The sequence below is a fragment of the Tympanuchus pallidicinctus genome, unplaced genomic scaffold, assembly GCF_026119805.1.
Source record: "Tympanuchus pallidicinctus isolate F22 unplaced genomic scaffold, pur_lepc_1.0 scaffold20, whole genome shotgun sequence".
NCBI lineage: Eukaryota > Metazoa > Chordata > Aves > Galliformes > Phasianidae > Tympanuchus > Tympanuchus pallidicinctus.
In genome coordinates, this window is record NW_026294722.1 from 12,851,245 (window position 1) to 12,866,979 (window position 15,735).

The following is a 15,735-nucleotide window of genomic DNA, read 5'->3' on the forward strand; positions in this document are numbered from 1 at the left end:
GACAAGCTGTAGTCTTTGGCTGCTCTGTTTTGTTTTACTGCAGGTAGAGGAGCTGACATCTCAGCTAGCAGCCTCCGAAGAGTCCCATCAAGCGATTGGCCATAAAGCTCAGCAAGATCTGAGTGAGGCACAAGAGCTGTCCAGGCAGAAGGTATTGGAGGTTGTGCACCTTCAGAAGGTCTTGGAGGAGGAGAGGGGCCAATGGGAAGAGGTGGAACATCAGAACAAAGAGCTGCAGGTGTGCCTGCAGTCCTTAGAGGGGGAAAGGAGCCGATGGGAAGAAGTGGAACGTCACAACGCAGAATTTCAGGCTTCATTGAAGGCTCTAGAGAGCGAAAGAGACAGGTAATTGAAAGCCTGCAAGGCTCTCTGTTCTGTTTAATGAATTCCCTCTTGTAGATATGTGATACCATTTCCTTAAAATGCTGTTCAGAACTATCCATGCAGAACCATTTCATTCTTTTGATCATGTTTCGTTCTCTTTTGTTTTCATCTTTCAGTTGGATTTTTTTCTGAAGTAGTCTTTTCCTTAAAAGAATGTATTTCTATCTGGTCAGCGTATAAATACTGTTAAACTTTCAGAGATTCAAACCCAAAACATTTTAAGGAAGCAGGGTAGGCTGCAGTATAATGGGCTAAATAGATCCACCAGCTCCACCTTGAGTCCAGTACGCTTTAAACATTTCTTTAAACATTCATGATCGTTTCATTCTGATACTTTTTGGCTGGAAGAAGACATCTTCCATGAGAATTTCAAGCTAAGCCAGATTCCCTTCAGAGTGTGCCTTCAGGGGCACAAGGATCAAGCATGTTTTTCATTGCTATCTGTTTCCTCATTTCTCAAAATAACCTACCAGGCATTTGGAGGTACTCAAGCAAGGGCCCTGCTAGTCCTAATGGTCACTGCTGTTAATGACTGTCCAAGCATTGCAACAAAGAAGATTTCACCTGATCAAGTCTTGCCAGTCTTCAAGGCACCTTTTCATTGAAGAGAGGAGAAATAAGAGGCAGTGAGCTCTTGCTTCTCCTCTGAGGGATTCTATATCTTATGAGGATCTGTGTGTTTCCTCTAAACTTCCATGACCACTTCTGCCTTTATTTGCCCTCACTGAACTTAACAGTGGTGCTGGCAAGTCCTATGAAACTCCCCAGATATCACTTTGCTGTCAGTTGCTGTTCCTACTGGGATGTACATGTTGGAGAAACAAATTTTCTCTTTATTGACAAAATCTCTTTGAGTCTCATTAGTCAAAATAATTTATTTTCTTCTTCCCCATCATCTTCATTTATTTTGACTTTCTAAGCTATATGGTATCACTATTTGCACCACGGTCCTAATCTTAGCTTCCACCAAGTTGTTTGCTGAACCAACGATCTGAGTTCCCTTTTGGTCTGGGGGACGTAAGGAAAGTTCCCCACTTAAATCATATATTGAATGAACATCAACCTTAATAGTGCAGTGTTTTGAGCCTTTAGTTCTCCTACGTCTTACTTGTTTCATTATTACCTGTCTGTGAAATTAGCTTTTAATAACTAATGGCTCATTTAGAAAGACTGGGGAAATGGAGACATCTATGGCCAGTCTCTTGCTTTGGTGGATTTTTCTGGGACTTGACTGTTTTAAGGATACCCATTATAGGCCAGCAGGCCTCACCTCTGTGCCTGCAAGACTATGGAACAGATTTTTTTTCTGCAACCGATGAGGCAGATTCAAGATGAAGAGGTGATCTGAGGTAGCCATCACAGCTTCATCAAGGGCAGGTCGTGCCTGACCCATCTGGTGGCCTTCTGCGATGGGGTGACAGCATCAGTGGATAAAGGCAGAGCAACCAGTACCATCTAGCTGGACTTCTGCAAGGCCTTTGATATGGTCCTGCACCACATCCATATCTAAATGGGAGAGAGATGGATTTGAAAAGTGGGCTATTCAATGGACAAAGAATTGGTCAGATGGTTGCAGCCAGAAGGTTTTGGTCAGCAGCTCTGTGTTCAGGTAGAGGCTGGTTACTTGTGGTGCTCCCCAGGAGCCTATCTGGGGACTGGTGCTCTTTAACATCTTTACCTGGATAGTGGGATCAAGTGCATCCTCAGCAAGTTTGTGGGTGACACCAAGCTGAGTAGTGCAGTTGGTGCATTAAAAAGCAGCGCCATCCAAAGGGACCTGGAAAGGCTTGAGAACTAGACCCACATTAACCTACTGAGGGTCAACAAGGCAAGCGCAAAGTGTTGCACTTGAGTTGGGGCTATCCCAGGTATGTGTACAAACTGGGAAAAGAACTCTCTGAGAGCAGCCCTGCAGAGAAGGACATGTGGGTCCTGGTGGATGAAAAGGCGGACGTGAGCCTGCAGTGTGTTCTTGCAGCCCAGAAGGGCAGCAGCATCCTGGGCTGCATCAACAGAGAGGGCTGGCAGACAGGGCGAGGGAGAGGATTGTCTCCTGCTCTGTCCTCATGAGGCCTCACTGCAGCACTTACACCACGCAGGTTGTCATGTATGTTTCTTAGGCCCTTATTACTACAAAGATGAGATAGAGAACTGCTTCACCAAAGACCATCTTCTATCTGTATTTTCCTTAGTCTCCAATCCTGTGCTATGCATTTAAGAGTATTATTGTGAGCTCCACTGCATGGAGTCCCCCAGCGTAGGAGAGTAAGAAGTTATCCCCCTTTTCCCTGGAGGTTTTAGTCTTATGTTCTTCTGTGGAATTCTTGAAGTTGAGAAGAACCGAAACCAGTGGTGAATAAAGCTGCCCCTTATTACCACCTGTATTGATGTTCTGCCACTGAACATGAGCTTGTATCTGTGGATATCACTTTTAACATCTCTCACTGAAGTGTTTCAGTATATGTGCTCCTGTGTTGTCTGTATTCCCATCTCAAAGATGTATTAAACTTAGCCACTGATTAGCTTTTTCTCTGTGGAAATGAGTGTAGTAGGTGCATGCTTTGCTGTGATTGCTAACCTGGCTTAGGATTGAACGAGCAGCCTAGTTGTTTAGGTACACCTCAGCAGACAGCGGTTTTAGCCTTGATGGTTCAAGTTCAGAGAATTTATTAGGTCTTATACAATGAGTAATGAGTTGCATGTTCTCTCTTTCAGGCTATCTCTGTCTCTGGAACAGAAGGAATTGAAACTCAAGACCTTGGAAGAAAACAACCTTGTCCAGCAGAACGAGGTGTCTAAACTGCATTCTGCTATTCAGCAGGCTCAGCAGCTCCACTCAGACCACAGAAGAGAAATACAAGAGCTCAACAGCCAGGTGTCCTATCCACTAAGCTTCCTCCTACCAGGGGCATTGAATACCACTTCATTTTGTTGGTTTCATCTTGTTTCCCCTTCCAGCAATGCACACCCCTGTGTTCTGCCTAGAGGCTGCACACAGAGGTGAAGGCTGGATTTGTTATATTTTCCTTGTTTTGCTCCCAGTTCTCTCATGGTTCAAGGCATTAAATCTCTGAAGAGCAATAGGGAGGAGACTCCTTTGAAACTTCTCAGTATCTATGTTACAGATGTCCCCTAATGGTGGGAGTCTACCTCTGTAGGTCACTGAGTGATCTGATGACGTAGAAGTGGTTATCACAGTCTGTGGAAGGCACTTCCACCTCATCCCAGTTCATCTGGTGTTTTGGAGGTGCACAGTAAGGGATGGTGACTGACTTCTGTTTACTTCTACGCCTAGGCATCCCTGACAGCCCCACCTCCATGCAGGGGTGCTTGATACCTTGCCCTGCCAACCCCCTGCTCGAACACACAGTCCTTCATTTCTGAAGTTGGAAAGAGTGATGGCTTGGCCATAATGTTGTGGATAGGGAGGCTTTGTTTTGGCCCCTTAGCCTCCAGGCATCTGTTTTGAGCTCATTGTCTGTTTGCTCAGTCTGAGTTCTTGTGTGTATTTGTTGGTTTTTTTTTTTTTTTTTTTGCCTTTGGTTTCCAACATGCTGTTGCAATTTCTTCTTCGTTCTGCTCCCCACTTCTCTGCTTTCTGAGTAGCAGCTCTATTCCTGAAGCTCTGTGCATCTGTGTTACAGGTACAGACACTGCAGGAAGTGGTGCTGGAGAAGGAAGCCAGCCTGGCAGCTCGGGAGAAGCAGCTGTTACAGGATCTGGAGGAGTCTCAAGCAGGCGAACGGTGCTTGAGAGACTCTTTGCATGTGCTAGAGGCTGAGATGGCTGAACTTCATTTGAGGCTTTGTAGCACAGAGAACAGAGCAAAGGCATTGGCTACAGAGTGTCAGCAGGCTAATAATGCCCACTGCGAAGCCCAGTCCCAGCTGGACAAATTGCACTTGGTTCTTCACCACGTGCTGTGTGACAGCACTGATAAAAGCAGAGACTTAGTCACTTGGAGTTCAGGCAAGTGTGGGAGGAACGAGAATTACATAGAGTGCTTGGGGATGGAGGAGAATATGGAGGGCAGGGATGGTTCTTTGCAATCCTAATAGATTGATCCTTTCAGTTTGGACTGTCTCAAGCCTTGGGAAGTCCTGAAAGCCTGAGGTTTCTGCAGAGACAAGTCGGTGTTGGTACATGGAGAAGCCACTAGCACCAGTAGCCATGAGATGCATGTGTATTCTTTTCTGGGAGCAGTGCTCACATTAGCGTGCTGCAGAATAATCTTAGCCTATGACATGACTTGCTGTAACATAAACTTCAGTACAGCTACAAAGAGGCTGCCACCTTCTGCAGTGTGTAAACAGATCTTGTTTGTTGGAGACCTCCAAATTAAAGCATGAAACTGAATGGCTTCTCTCTTCAGAACAGGATCGTGTCTGGGACCTAACTGTTTCTCAGGCTAAGGACCTCCCTGTAGAGCTCATGGTGGACAGAGTGGCAGCAGCCCTGCAAGACCTGCGTCAGGACCTGAAGCAAACTCAGCAAGATCTGGTAATGTGTCTCTGTAGTGCACCCAGAAGTCCTGTCCCTTTGCTGGACTGAGCTGAGAAGCAGAGTGCCAATGCCAGAATGGGTGTAAATTCTTGTAGGCCAGGTTTGCTTGCTGTCACGAGGAGATAGGACAATCATATTTTCCATTACTGTCCAACTGCCCCCTCCCACCTTAGCTGTTTCTGCCTCTAGCTTTTGTACCTCCTTGTCTCCTGCCAGCAGTGGCTCCATGAACATACACTGATCTTGCCTCTTCCAGAATGACACTGGGAAGAAAGTGCAGGACCTGGAAGTGGAGCTGAGCAAGAGGCAAGCTGAGAGGGACCACCTCAGTGCCCGCAATGAGGAGCTCCAGAAACAGCTGGCTCAAAGCCAGGAAGGTACAGCTTCTTTCCAACCCACTGAGTCAATCCTGTCTCACTGGAAGGGATTACTGACAGCACACAGAGGAACGGTGCTGCAGTGCCAGGAGATGAGAGGGTGGAGAGAAAACAGCAAGCATGAGACTTGAGCACGGGACACGTGGCACTGCATCCAGTGCTATGGCTGGTGATGGGTGTGCAGCAGTGATGCCTTTCAGATCGTGTGTCACTACAGAGTAGGTGTAGCTTGATTCCTCGTATGTCCTTCTCCATGGACGCTAAAAATACCATCTTGCTAAAAACATCACCTTCGTTGACTTCCTTTTCTCTTGCACGGCCATTTTACTCACCATCAGTTCCACATTAAGCTATTAGGTTACTGTGATTGCCAGCATGTGCTTTCTTTCTTTTCTGCTGTTTTTCCTGGTTTTCTGGTACCTAAAGCTCCTGCAGTCTGATATTTGAGTTCCAATCTGTAGCAAACATAAGTTCTTGCTTCCCTAATGACTTCTTGTTATGTTTTTGGTAATGTTTACCTTAGATTAATCTACAAATTGGTTTTCATATGCAACTAGGTACCTCTTAATCTCCAGGCCTCCCCAGAGCCTCCATGGCTGTTGGCATCCTGTATCATAGTCAGACAGGCATATCTTCTCCTGTCTCTGTCACTGTTTCTCCACTTTCCAAATTAGAATTGCCTTTTGGTCGTCTTTTCTTGTTTTCCATGCCTCAGACTGCAGGAACAAGGAAGTGTGAGCATTACTAGAAGTCTCCCTCGTGTACTGCCTTATGCTCCCATGGTACCTTTAACTATTCAGTTATTTCTTTGTGTTATTTCTGAGAGATGGAACTGATGATCATTTTCACAGTTTTCAGGCCTTACATCATCCCTATTTCTGGAACGTTTGTATTGTTGGTTCTTTCTGATTTATTATAATTTGTTTCTTTGTTTTATCATATGTGGTAACAGCTTCTGTACTTTCAATTCTGCCACTGAATAGAATGTTGAATTCTACTGAATGCTTGTCTTAGTGGTCAGTTTTTTCTTTTTAGTTCCTGCCTAGTAGTTCAGTCTATTTCTACAGTTCTGTCTCTTAGTATGCTTCAGTTCCTGTGTGACTGTAAGCTTTTGTGCTTCCAGTCTCACTGCAGATGTGAATCTCAATTATTCTTGTTGTGCTGTCATCCCGCTGTCACAGGATATTATTTTTTCTCTACCAGTGCACAATGTGTTACCCAAGCATTCTTTTGGAAGAAGATTCCTTAAAGTGCATCTTCAAGCATAACGCTGGCACATGTCCTCTTCTCTAAAGCCTTGTGTGACTTTCTGGTTAATTAACTGTGTCACAGTCAGTCTTCACATATACTTCTTGTTCCCCTTGCCTACTCTTAGCTCCTTATCTTTAGAGCACTGGACCTTTCACTGGCTGTTCCTGTCCTTGTTTCATCAGTGAGGGTTGCTGTTGGTGACCTGCTGCTGTGTCATTAGCCTTAGCCTTTTAACATGCAGAACAGAGATGCATTTTCATATTATTCTGAATCTTGCCACTTTCATGCTTCCACTTTTCTCTGGCTGGAAGGTTTTTAATTATGTCTGTTTTGAAAGTTCATGTGGGTTTAAGGTCTATAAAACACAGACAGGTGGGGAAAAAATGTTATTTTCTCCCTAGGTTACAAATCAGTTTGATTTTACTTTGCTTTTCACCTTTTCCTTGATCTTTTCTGCTGCAGAGACACAGATGGCTGAAGGCAAAAACAACTCTTTACAAGCAGCCTTGCAGGCAGAGGCTGCTGCTCTAAAGAAGGAGGCTATGACACTACATCAAGAGGTGGCATCTTTGGAAAGGAAACTTGAGAATGCTGAGAAGCAAAAAAAGGATGTGCTGGTATGGCTGACAGATGCCGTGCAGGGCAGGTTCTAGCTTTTTTTTTTTTTTTTCCATCTATTAATAATTGTAAGGTACTTTTTTTCAGTGGAGAGTTGGTTTTCAGTGATGCTATAAGAGTTTTGTCCAAATCTGAGGAGATGCAGAATATACAAATGCTGACTAAATCTCTTTCATTTACCTTCCTTCCATTTGTTCTTTGTTTCCTAGACTTGTTTTCCTGCTAGCTCCTGTGGCTGAGTTAGCAGGATCAACAGCTTGAGTAAGAGGTCAGTCCAGAAAGTAGAGAGAACCAATATCACAAAATACAAGGGCAAAAGAACAAAACTGATATAAGTGATCCTTCTTAGTTTTTCTGATAGCGTTCTTCTGAATAAAGGAGTTTTCTCCTTTAGATACTGGAGTCATGCAGAACTTACTTATGGGGGAATCCAATTGAATAGGTAGAAGCTTCTACTAGAAGTTCAGACTGCAGCTCTTGACTGCCACCAAAGTGGAAGTTTGAATCTAGTATGAAAACAAGCCGATATAAATAGAACTACTGAATCTTTTTCTCCCTGTGTTGCAGCTTGAACGGGACAGACTGCAAGCAGTTGAAGAAAAACTGATGTGGGAGATAAAATTTCTTCAGGAATCAATCACAGCCTCAGAAACACGAGCAAACACAGCAACAGATATGAATCACTCCCTCGAACAAGAACTTCAAACTACATTGTATGTCTTGAAAACAAAAAATAAGGAAGTGGACACTCAGCGGGAGAAAATCCAGATGCTACAGAAAGAGGCAGCAGATGTAAAAGCTTTACAGGAGCATCTTACTCAAGTGAATGCCATCCTGTCAAAGAGAGAGGGAGAAATGAAGTTATACCAGGAACAGATGAGAATGCTGGAAAGCCAGAAAGAAATGCATAAAACTACTCTAGATCAAGTTATTAAGGACATAAAAGAGAAAAAACAGAAGACAGAATCCCAGCAAGAACAAATACAGGAGTTAGAGAAGCAGCAAGAACTGCAGAGGACTGCCGTAAGCAGAATGAGCAAAGACCTGGAAGACAGAGATAAGGAGATCAGATCCCAGCAAGAAGAAATATGGGAGCTGGAGAAGCAACGAGAACTGCAGAGAACTGCTATAGGCAAGATGACTGAAGACCTGGCACACAGAGACCAGGAGATCAGATCCCAACAGGAAGAGATACGGGAGCTAGAGAAGCAGAGAGAACTGCAGAGGACTGCTGCAAGTAAGATGAGCAAAGATTTAAAGGAGAGAGATGAGAAGATAAGATCCCAGCAAGAACTGATAGAAGAGCTAGAGAAGCAGCAAGAACTGCAGAGGACTGCCCTAGGCAAAATGAGCAAAAACCTGGAGGAGAGAGATCAGGAGATCAGATCCCAGCAAGGACTGATAGAGGAGCTAGAGAAACACCAAGAAATGCAGAGAAATGTTGTAAATAAGATGAACAAAGACCTGGAGGAGAGAGATGGGAATATAAGCTCCCAGCAAGAACTGATAGAGGAGCTGGAGAAGCATCAAGAACTGCAGAGGGCTGCAGTGAGCAAAATGAACGAAGACCTGGAGGAGAGAGATGAGAAGATCAGATCCCAGGAAGAACTCATAGAGGAGTTAAAGAAGCAGCAGGAACTGCAGAGGACTGTTGTAAGCAAGATGAGCAAAAACCTGGAGGACAGAGACCAGGAGATCAAATCCCTGCAAGAACTGATAGAGGAGCTAGAGAAGCAACGAGAAATGCAGAAGACTGCTGTGAGCAAGATGAGCAAAGACCTGGAGGACAGAGACCAGGAGATTAGATCCCAGCAAGAAGAAATATGGGAGCTGGAGAAGCAACGAGAACTGCAGAGGACTGTTGTAAGCAAGATGAGTAAAGATCTGGAAGAGAGAGACCAGAAGATCAAGTTTCAGGAAGGGAAGCTAATAATTCTAGAACAACACGGTACATCACAGGTGAGAAGTTTGCTAGCGGATCTTGATCATATGAAAGGGAACTTGAAGGAGAAAAACTTAGAGCTGATGTCTCTAAATCAGCAGATCAAAGAACTGGAGATGGAGAGGGAAGAGGTGAAATCTTTGCACACAAGCCTTGAACAGCTCAGAGCAGACCTTAGGGATAGAGAGAATGAGTCTGACTCTCAAAGAGATCAGTTAAGATTCTTTCAGCAGTACAAGGAGCATCAAGAGGAGTACCTGCAAGAGCTTCAGGGTAAAGTAGCAAAAATGACACTTTCCTTATCTAAAAAAGATCAAGAGCTTGAGTCACAACAAAAGCAAATCCAGGAAGCTGAAGAAGTCATGGAAAAGAAATTGAAGACTGTTTGTGACCAACTGGAGCAGACCTTAGAAACCTTAAATGAAAAGGAAAGACTCCTAGACATCCAAAAGCAACAAACAAGGGAATATGAGGAAAAAACAGAACAGATGAATGTCTTACGTAGAGACTTAGAATACACTAAGGCAATATTGAGAGAGAAGGATTTAACGATTGAATCTCAGAAGGAACTGATTGAGACCTTCCAAAAACAAGAAAAAGACTCTATGCAGCAGAAGGAAACTCTGCAGCATCTTAAAGGGTCTTTAAAGGAACAAGAACAGGAAACTGTATCCCATAGAAAGCAGTGTGAGGCATTTAAAGAAATGGAGGAAAAGCACAAAACTGATCAAGTGATTCTTCAAGAAACAAAAATGACTCTGAAAGAAAGAGAGAGAACGATAGAGGTGTTAGAGGAAGCTGTCTCTAAACTTCAACAACAAAACGACAATACGACGATGCAGACTGCAGCTATAGTGCAGAAACTGGAATGTGCTGAATCTTCCCTGGTAGCTAGAGATCAAGAGATAGCATCTCTGAAAGAGCACGTCCAGGATCTTCAAGAGCAGAAGGAGACAGAAGCTAAACAGGCCAGAAGTCTACAGCAGGAACTAAACACAATGAGCAAAACAATGAAGAAGAACAACTTGGAGATTCTCAAACAGTCAGAGCAGATCAGTGTGTTTCAGATTCGTGAAGAAAGTATGAAAGTAGCACTGATGTCTTGCCAGAATCAAGTGAGTCTGCTTGAGGAAGTGGTGAGAAAGAGAAGTGAAGACAATGAAACTCTTCTGCAAAAACTCCGGCACCGAGAAGAAGAACTGAAGACCTTGCAGAATCTCCAGCTTACGCTGTCTGAGAAGAAAGAGGAGATTAAACATGCAGCGGAAGAGAAGTTCCTGGAAGAAGCCTTGCATGGGAGAGAACGGGAGACAAAGGGTCAAGGTGACCAAAAAAAGTTAGGAGATGAGGAAATAAGAGATCTTCATGAGGATTTCCAGCATGTTCAGCAGACTCCGACAAAGAAGGATGAAGAGACCAAATACCAGAGAGACAGAGTCAAGTATTTAGAGAAAACTCTGACAGGGAAAGAAAAAGAGCTGAGGAGGCAGAGTGAACTCTTGAAACAATTAACATCAGCTCTGCATTGGAAAGATGAAGGGGAGACTCTAAAGAAACAAATCCAGAAACTCCAAAAATGGGAGGAAGAAGAAGCAGAGAAGAGGAGGGTTCTCCAAGAGAGAGACCAGTTCTTGAAAAGGCAGAAAGAACTAGCTCAACAACTGGAAGATGAGAGGAAAGTAAAGGGGGAGGAATTGAAGCGTGTGATTGCTATTTTGAAGCAGACTGAAAGCGGAGAAATCGAATGGAAAGAGAAGGCACAAGCACTGACTCTTGCCCTTTCTAAGAGTGAAATGACCAATGGGACTTTGAGGGAAGAAATAGCCATCCTGCAGAGTATGGTTTCAGAGAGGGACAAGGACCGGTTTCATCTTCAGGTAGGTGATGTGACTGGTCATCAGTCAACTAAAATGTCTGTAAATTCTAATGTTGTTTCCCATAAATATTTACCAGGAACCTATGATTTCAGTCAGTAGGCTAGCCTGCCTGTGCAGCACAGGCCACAGACCATTCACCTGCTACAATTTTTTTCTGTCAAGCCCAGAGCTACTGAAAGAACTACAGTGCTTGCTGTTAAATCAAGTCCAAAAGTTAGGGATTAGTAATCAGTTCTGCAGTCCAGGCAAGTTTAGCCAACGTAGTATGGTTAGGATTTGGCATGGAGACAAAAGGGCACAGCTGACCAAACTAATGTGGTAAACTTTATAGGATTTTTTAAAGATGGCTGAGGAGCACCAAAGTGACAGTGCTGAGAGTATTTTCAGAGATCTGCTGTTTCTGACCAAGCACATTCTGTTTACTTGTGAACAAGCAAGAGGTTATTTCGTTACTAGCTACATGATTATGTTTTGGTCCCTATGCAGAGCACATAGGAACATATATTGTTGTTTTAGCCTGTCAGGAAGGAAAGAAGGGACTTAATGGTGTCCATGTCTGAGGCTGGTCACCCTCTCTGACATGTTAATTTGGTCCCTCTAACCTTTCTGTGGTGACTGCTCACATGATGTCTGTGTACCCCCAGGAGGCTGCTGAAGGCAGTGAGAACCTATCGTGGCTCTTGGAGAAGAAGCTGCTATGGCAGCGGCTGGAGTGTCTGCAGCAAGCAGTTGCAAGGCTGGAACATGAAAAGTCTGAGCTGAAGCAACTCAATGCTGAGCTCAGGATAACTCTTGAGCAGGTAAAAAAAGGCTTTCACTGCCTCTGCAGTGCTTGTAGTCCTCTAGAACTCAGCTTGTTTCCATATACAGTCCTTTAGAGTCCTCTGTTTACTTCCCTCTCCCACGTGGAGACACATGGAGTTGCGCATTTTCTTTCTCCACTGACACCTCACTGCTTTCACAGAAGAACATTCACTCAGGTCCTACTCTTCTTGCCCTGCTGTCACCTTGCACTTGCAGTTGATACTCATGTTAGGAACTTCCTCTTGCTCTTTCTCTTCCATAGTCTATGCTAAGTGCTTTTTGCCTCCAACTTTCTGTGATGCAATTAAACAGTCCTGCACAGAAATCTCCTCACAAATAATGTCCTGGCATGTCCCATCTTTTATTTATTTTTTTTTCCCTGTTTGGTGGCTGGTTTCTGTGATTCTTTCTCCTATCCAACATGCAGGTGGAACATGAGCGGAGGAGGCTGAAGAGAAGTTGTAGTCGCCAATCACAGTCAAATGCAAACAGGCTTTCTTTCTCAGAATCTGATGGGGACAAGATGCCTGCTTCTAGAAAGGTGCGAACAGAATCTTACTGGGTGAAAGAAGGGTCTGGCCATGCAGAGGAACCATGACAAATTCCAGTGGCAACACTGCCCTCCCCTCACCCTCCACCACATAGACATAATGTAAATTTGACCCTGCTGAGACTGGAGACTAAAAAGAATTCCTTGCATTTTCTTCACAGGAGGAGGCTCGTGCTCTCTGCAATCAATTAGCTGATTTACAGAATCAGGTGAGGAATAGAAAAGCTGTCATCAAAAGCTGCTGTAGCTGCGCTGCTGAACACAACTTTGCATGATGTTACAGCGCAAGTTTTGTTTGGCCGGGTCCCAGCTGTCAGGAAGTGAGTACACCAGGCAGTGGAAGTACCCAGGTAGCTGCATTAGTTGGCCACGGGTGAACAAGACCGTTCATGTAGGCTTGTCTCTGACTTACCAAGTCAGGCATGGTGGGTGATGGATTGCAGGAAAATCAGACAATTGAAACTTTCCTGCAGCCAGAGAGTATTTTAAAGATATTTCCTTTGAGCCTTGCTCATCTTGTCAACTGTTCTTGTTTTCCCTTGATTCAATAAAAGGGGAGCTTGCATCTTACCAGAGTTCCAGGGGCACAAGACAGGGGCCAACCTTACAGCTGTCATACAGCCATAAGTCTCGTATTGCTGTTCTATGCTAATCATGGTCCCAGTTCTGGACTGAGTCAGAGACCTAAGCACTATAAGAATATTTGTTTTATCAGTGTAAGCACATACCTTTCAATTACTGAATGCTAGTGCATCTTTTCACAGCAATACTGGCAGTACGACAGGTTGCCAGACTTCTCTTCCACTTAGAATCATAGAATCAGAAGGTTGGAAGGGACCTACATGATTATCTAGTCCACCATCATCTAGTTCCACTTCTATGAGTCAGGTATATCTGACACCAGGTCATCTAGGAGTTCGAGGTCTCCCCGAGGGAGGAGAATCTTCACAGGTGATAAAAGCAACAGGGGTGCATAATACTTCTGTGGCTAAAGTACTTTCTCCTTCGTTCTGGAAAGTAAGCTGAGCGTGCTGCTGAAGCCAGCAAGTTGTCATGAGCTCTTGCTAGGAAGCTTCAGTGTGTGAAGTTCTGTTCAGGAGAACTGATTTGAACTCCTTTTCCTCCTGTGACTGTTGTATCAGCATGCATTGTGGACCTACTTCAGCAGAACAATTAAAGTGTTCTGATCAAAGAGTAGATCTTAGCTTATTAATGAAGGCACTCTGTAGCTCTGAGAGACAGCAAAACTGCAACTGGATCTCCTGTTTCCTGACAGATGCTTTAAGCAGCAGGCAGCTGCTTCTCCCAGTTGTGTCCCTGGATTACCTACCAAGGCGTGGGAGGGTTTTTCGGCCTTTAAACCCCACTTTCACAAAGATGTCCTTGTTATTTCAGATACGAGGTCAGATCTGTCCCTCTGTGAAGTGGTGTGGTTCCCTCTGGTTCCTTTTCTCATGTTAGCTGTTCAGTTTTCAAGCTGTTTCTGAACAGAAAGGTTCTTCAGTACCTCACTCCTAAGCAAGCAGTCTTTTTTTTATGACACTGGTGTAACCTGTGGTCCTTCTGTGAGGAAAAAGCATGTGGAACTAAGGTGACAGTTGCCAAAATTTCTCTTGAAAAAAAGAGTTTCATTACTAAATCCTGTAGGAATATTTTTCTTTGCTGTGCAGATATGCCAGTGTTGTACACGCGTGCAGTGTGAGAGAAAGGAATTTGCTTTGTTGATCATCATTCAGTTCATGTTGACTTTGGAATCTGTTACTTCCCATTCAACAAGGACAAAGTGTTGGCCAGAACTGGAGTTAGAGGGTGCTTCCCTGACAGGCTGGTCCTGCAGCGTGGGTTTCTCTGAACTCATCCTTCTGCCTCTTTCAGGTGACTCTTCTGCAGCAGCAGTTGGCACAAGAACGAAAATACAAGCAGGACTATATTGAGTGTTGTGCAAAGACCAGCCAGGAGCTGTTGGACCTTCACCAAGAGCTGTCTTACTCCCTGGAGACTGTGGTCAGGGAGCCCAAAGCTGCTGTTCTGGAGGCAGAGACTCAGAAGCTGGATCGATCTCTGAACCATACCTTGGCACTAATATCTCTGGACTGCCCATCTCCTGAGAGACAGCTGTTGCACTCAGCAGTGAGATCCAGCACAAGGGACGGCCTGAGGTAACAGGAGCAGTGTGCTGCTAGAGCTGAGTTGGAGACCTGCAGTAGCAGGTGGTGAGGTGACTGGTGCAGAGCACAGGTACCGAGGTAGGAGAGAAGTTAGGAGCACTGCGGGATCTCCAGCAGCAGTGGTGGGACAAATCTGGTGCTGGCTGGCATGGATGGGGTTGGGGATGGGGCATAAACCTGACGAGGTCAGCCGCCCCTTCTTCCGAAGCACTCCATGGCATGCCTCCTCACCAGCCTCCAGGTGGCTCTCAAGTTACGTTATTCCTGTCAGCTTCTGAACTGTTTACAAAGTCTTTTTCAATAAATTTACTTCTTCAAAACACTGCACCTTTCCTGATCTATGTTTTTCCCCTATTACGTTCCTCAGAGCCAGGTTTCGTGCCTAGATGGATCGATTTCTTTTTGTGCTTAGCGTAGTGATAAGCAGTATTCTCTGGGCATCCAAACGACAGGGATACTTTGTTATTTCTTTGTTGTATTGGGGCAGCTGCACTGTGGCAGTGTTCCTGTCTCATACCCTTGCCAGGAGTTATCTTCTGGTGTAGGAAGTCGAGGTGCACTTGGTTCTGTTTGCATTTGATAACATTACTTAATGACTGGAATGTTTTGATGGTTTATTTATTAAAAAAAATTTGCTGGAGGACTGACTTATTTCTGCAGGGGAAAAAAAAAACACCCAGAACCCTGAGACTCTTAACCCTTAGATTGCTAACTCATAATTGATGCCTACTCTCTTTTCAGTCCTGCATGGGATGGTTTATTCCTGCACCATAAGACTGTCAGACTCTTAACTCTGAGGCTACAAACCCTGCCCTGGGTGCCCAACTCCTCTGCCCAGTGCCTCCTGTGCTGGGTGTCAGCCTGCAGCTGCCCTGCAGGGGAAGCAGTGCGGTGTGGGGCTGCCAGGGAGGAAGGCGAAGGCAGAGATGGGACAGAACAGGGCAAGGGATGTGGGGAAGATAAAAAACCAACAAAAAACAACAGAGCAAAGAAAGAAGAAGGGATTCTACAGGTAACTGATCAGATGAGAGGCCAAAGAGAGTGTAGTCCCCAGTACATGGGAAGGGAGATCTGGCAACACTCGTACGGAGGAAGGCTGAGGGAGCTGGGGTTGTTCTGCCTGGAGCAGAGAAGGCTCCGGTGGGACCGCAGTGCAGCCTTCGGTTCTCCGGGGTGCGTATAATCAGGAGAGATTGGCTTCTCACACAGACAGCGATAGGCCAAGGGGGAGCGGCTTCAAACTGAAAGAGGGGAGCTGGAG

General features: G+C 44.8%; 1 protein-coding gene across 1 annotated transcript in view; it reads left to right on the forward strand.

Moving 5' to 3' along the window:
- The window catches only part of CEP250 (centrosomal protein 250), a 33,102-nt gene extending 18,306 nt beyond the window's left edge, over positions 1-14,796 (forward strand). Inside the window, exons 21-31 of the mRNA XM_052683990.1 lie at positions 44-345; positions 3,100-3,259; positions 4,029-4,353; positions 4,757-4,884; positions 5,144-5,264; positions 6,978-7,132; positions 7,701-10,952; positions 11,597-11,752; positions 12,184-12,297; positions 12,468-12,515; positions 14,182-14,796. Of these exons, the coding sequence (XP_052539950.1) occupies positions 44-345; positions 3,100-3,259; positions 4,029-4,353; positions 4,757-4,884; positions 5,144-5,264; positions 6,978-7,132; positions 7,701-10,952; positions 11,597-11,752; positions 12,184-12,297; positions 12,468-12,515; positions 14,182-14,469 (5,049 nt within the window). The 3' untranslated portion in view covers positions 14,470-14,796. The remainder of the gene's footprint in view (positions 1-43; positions 346-3,099; positions 3,260-4,028; positions 4,354-4,756; positions 4,885-5,143; positions 5,265-6,977; positions 7,133-7,700; positions 10,953-11,596; positions 11,753-12,183; positions 12,298-12,467; positions 12,516-14,181) is intronic.
- Positions 14,797-15,735: the final 939 nt, after the last annotated feature.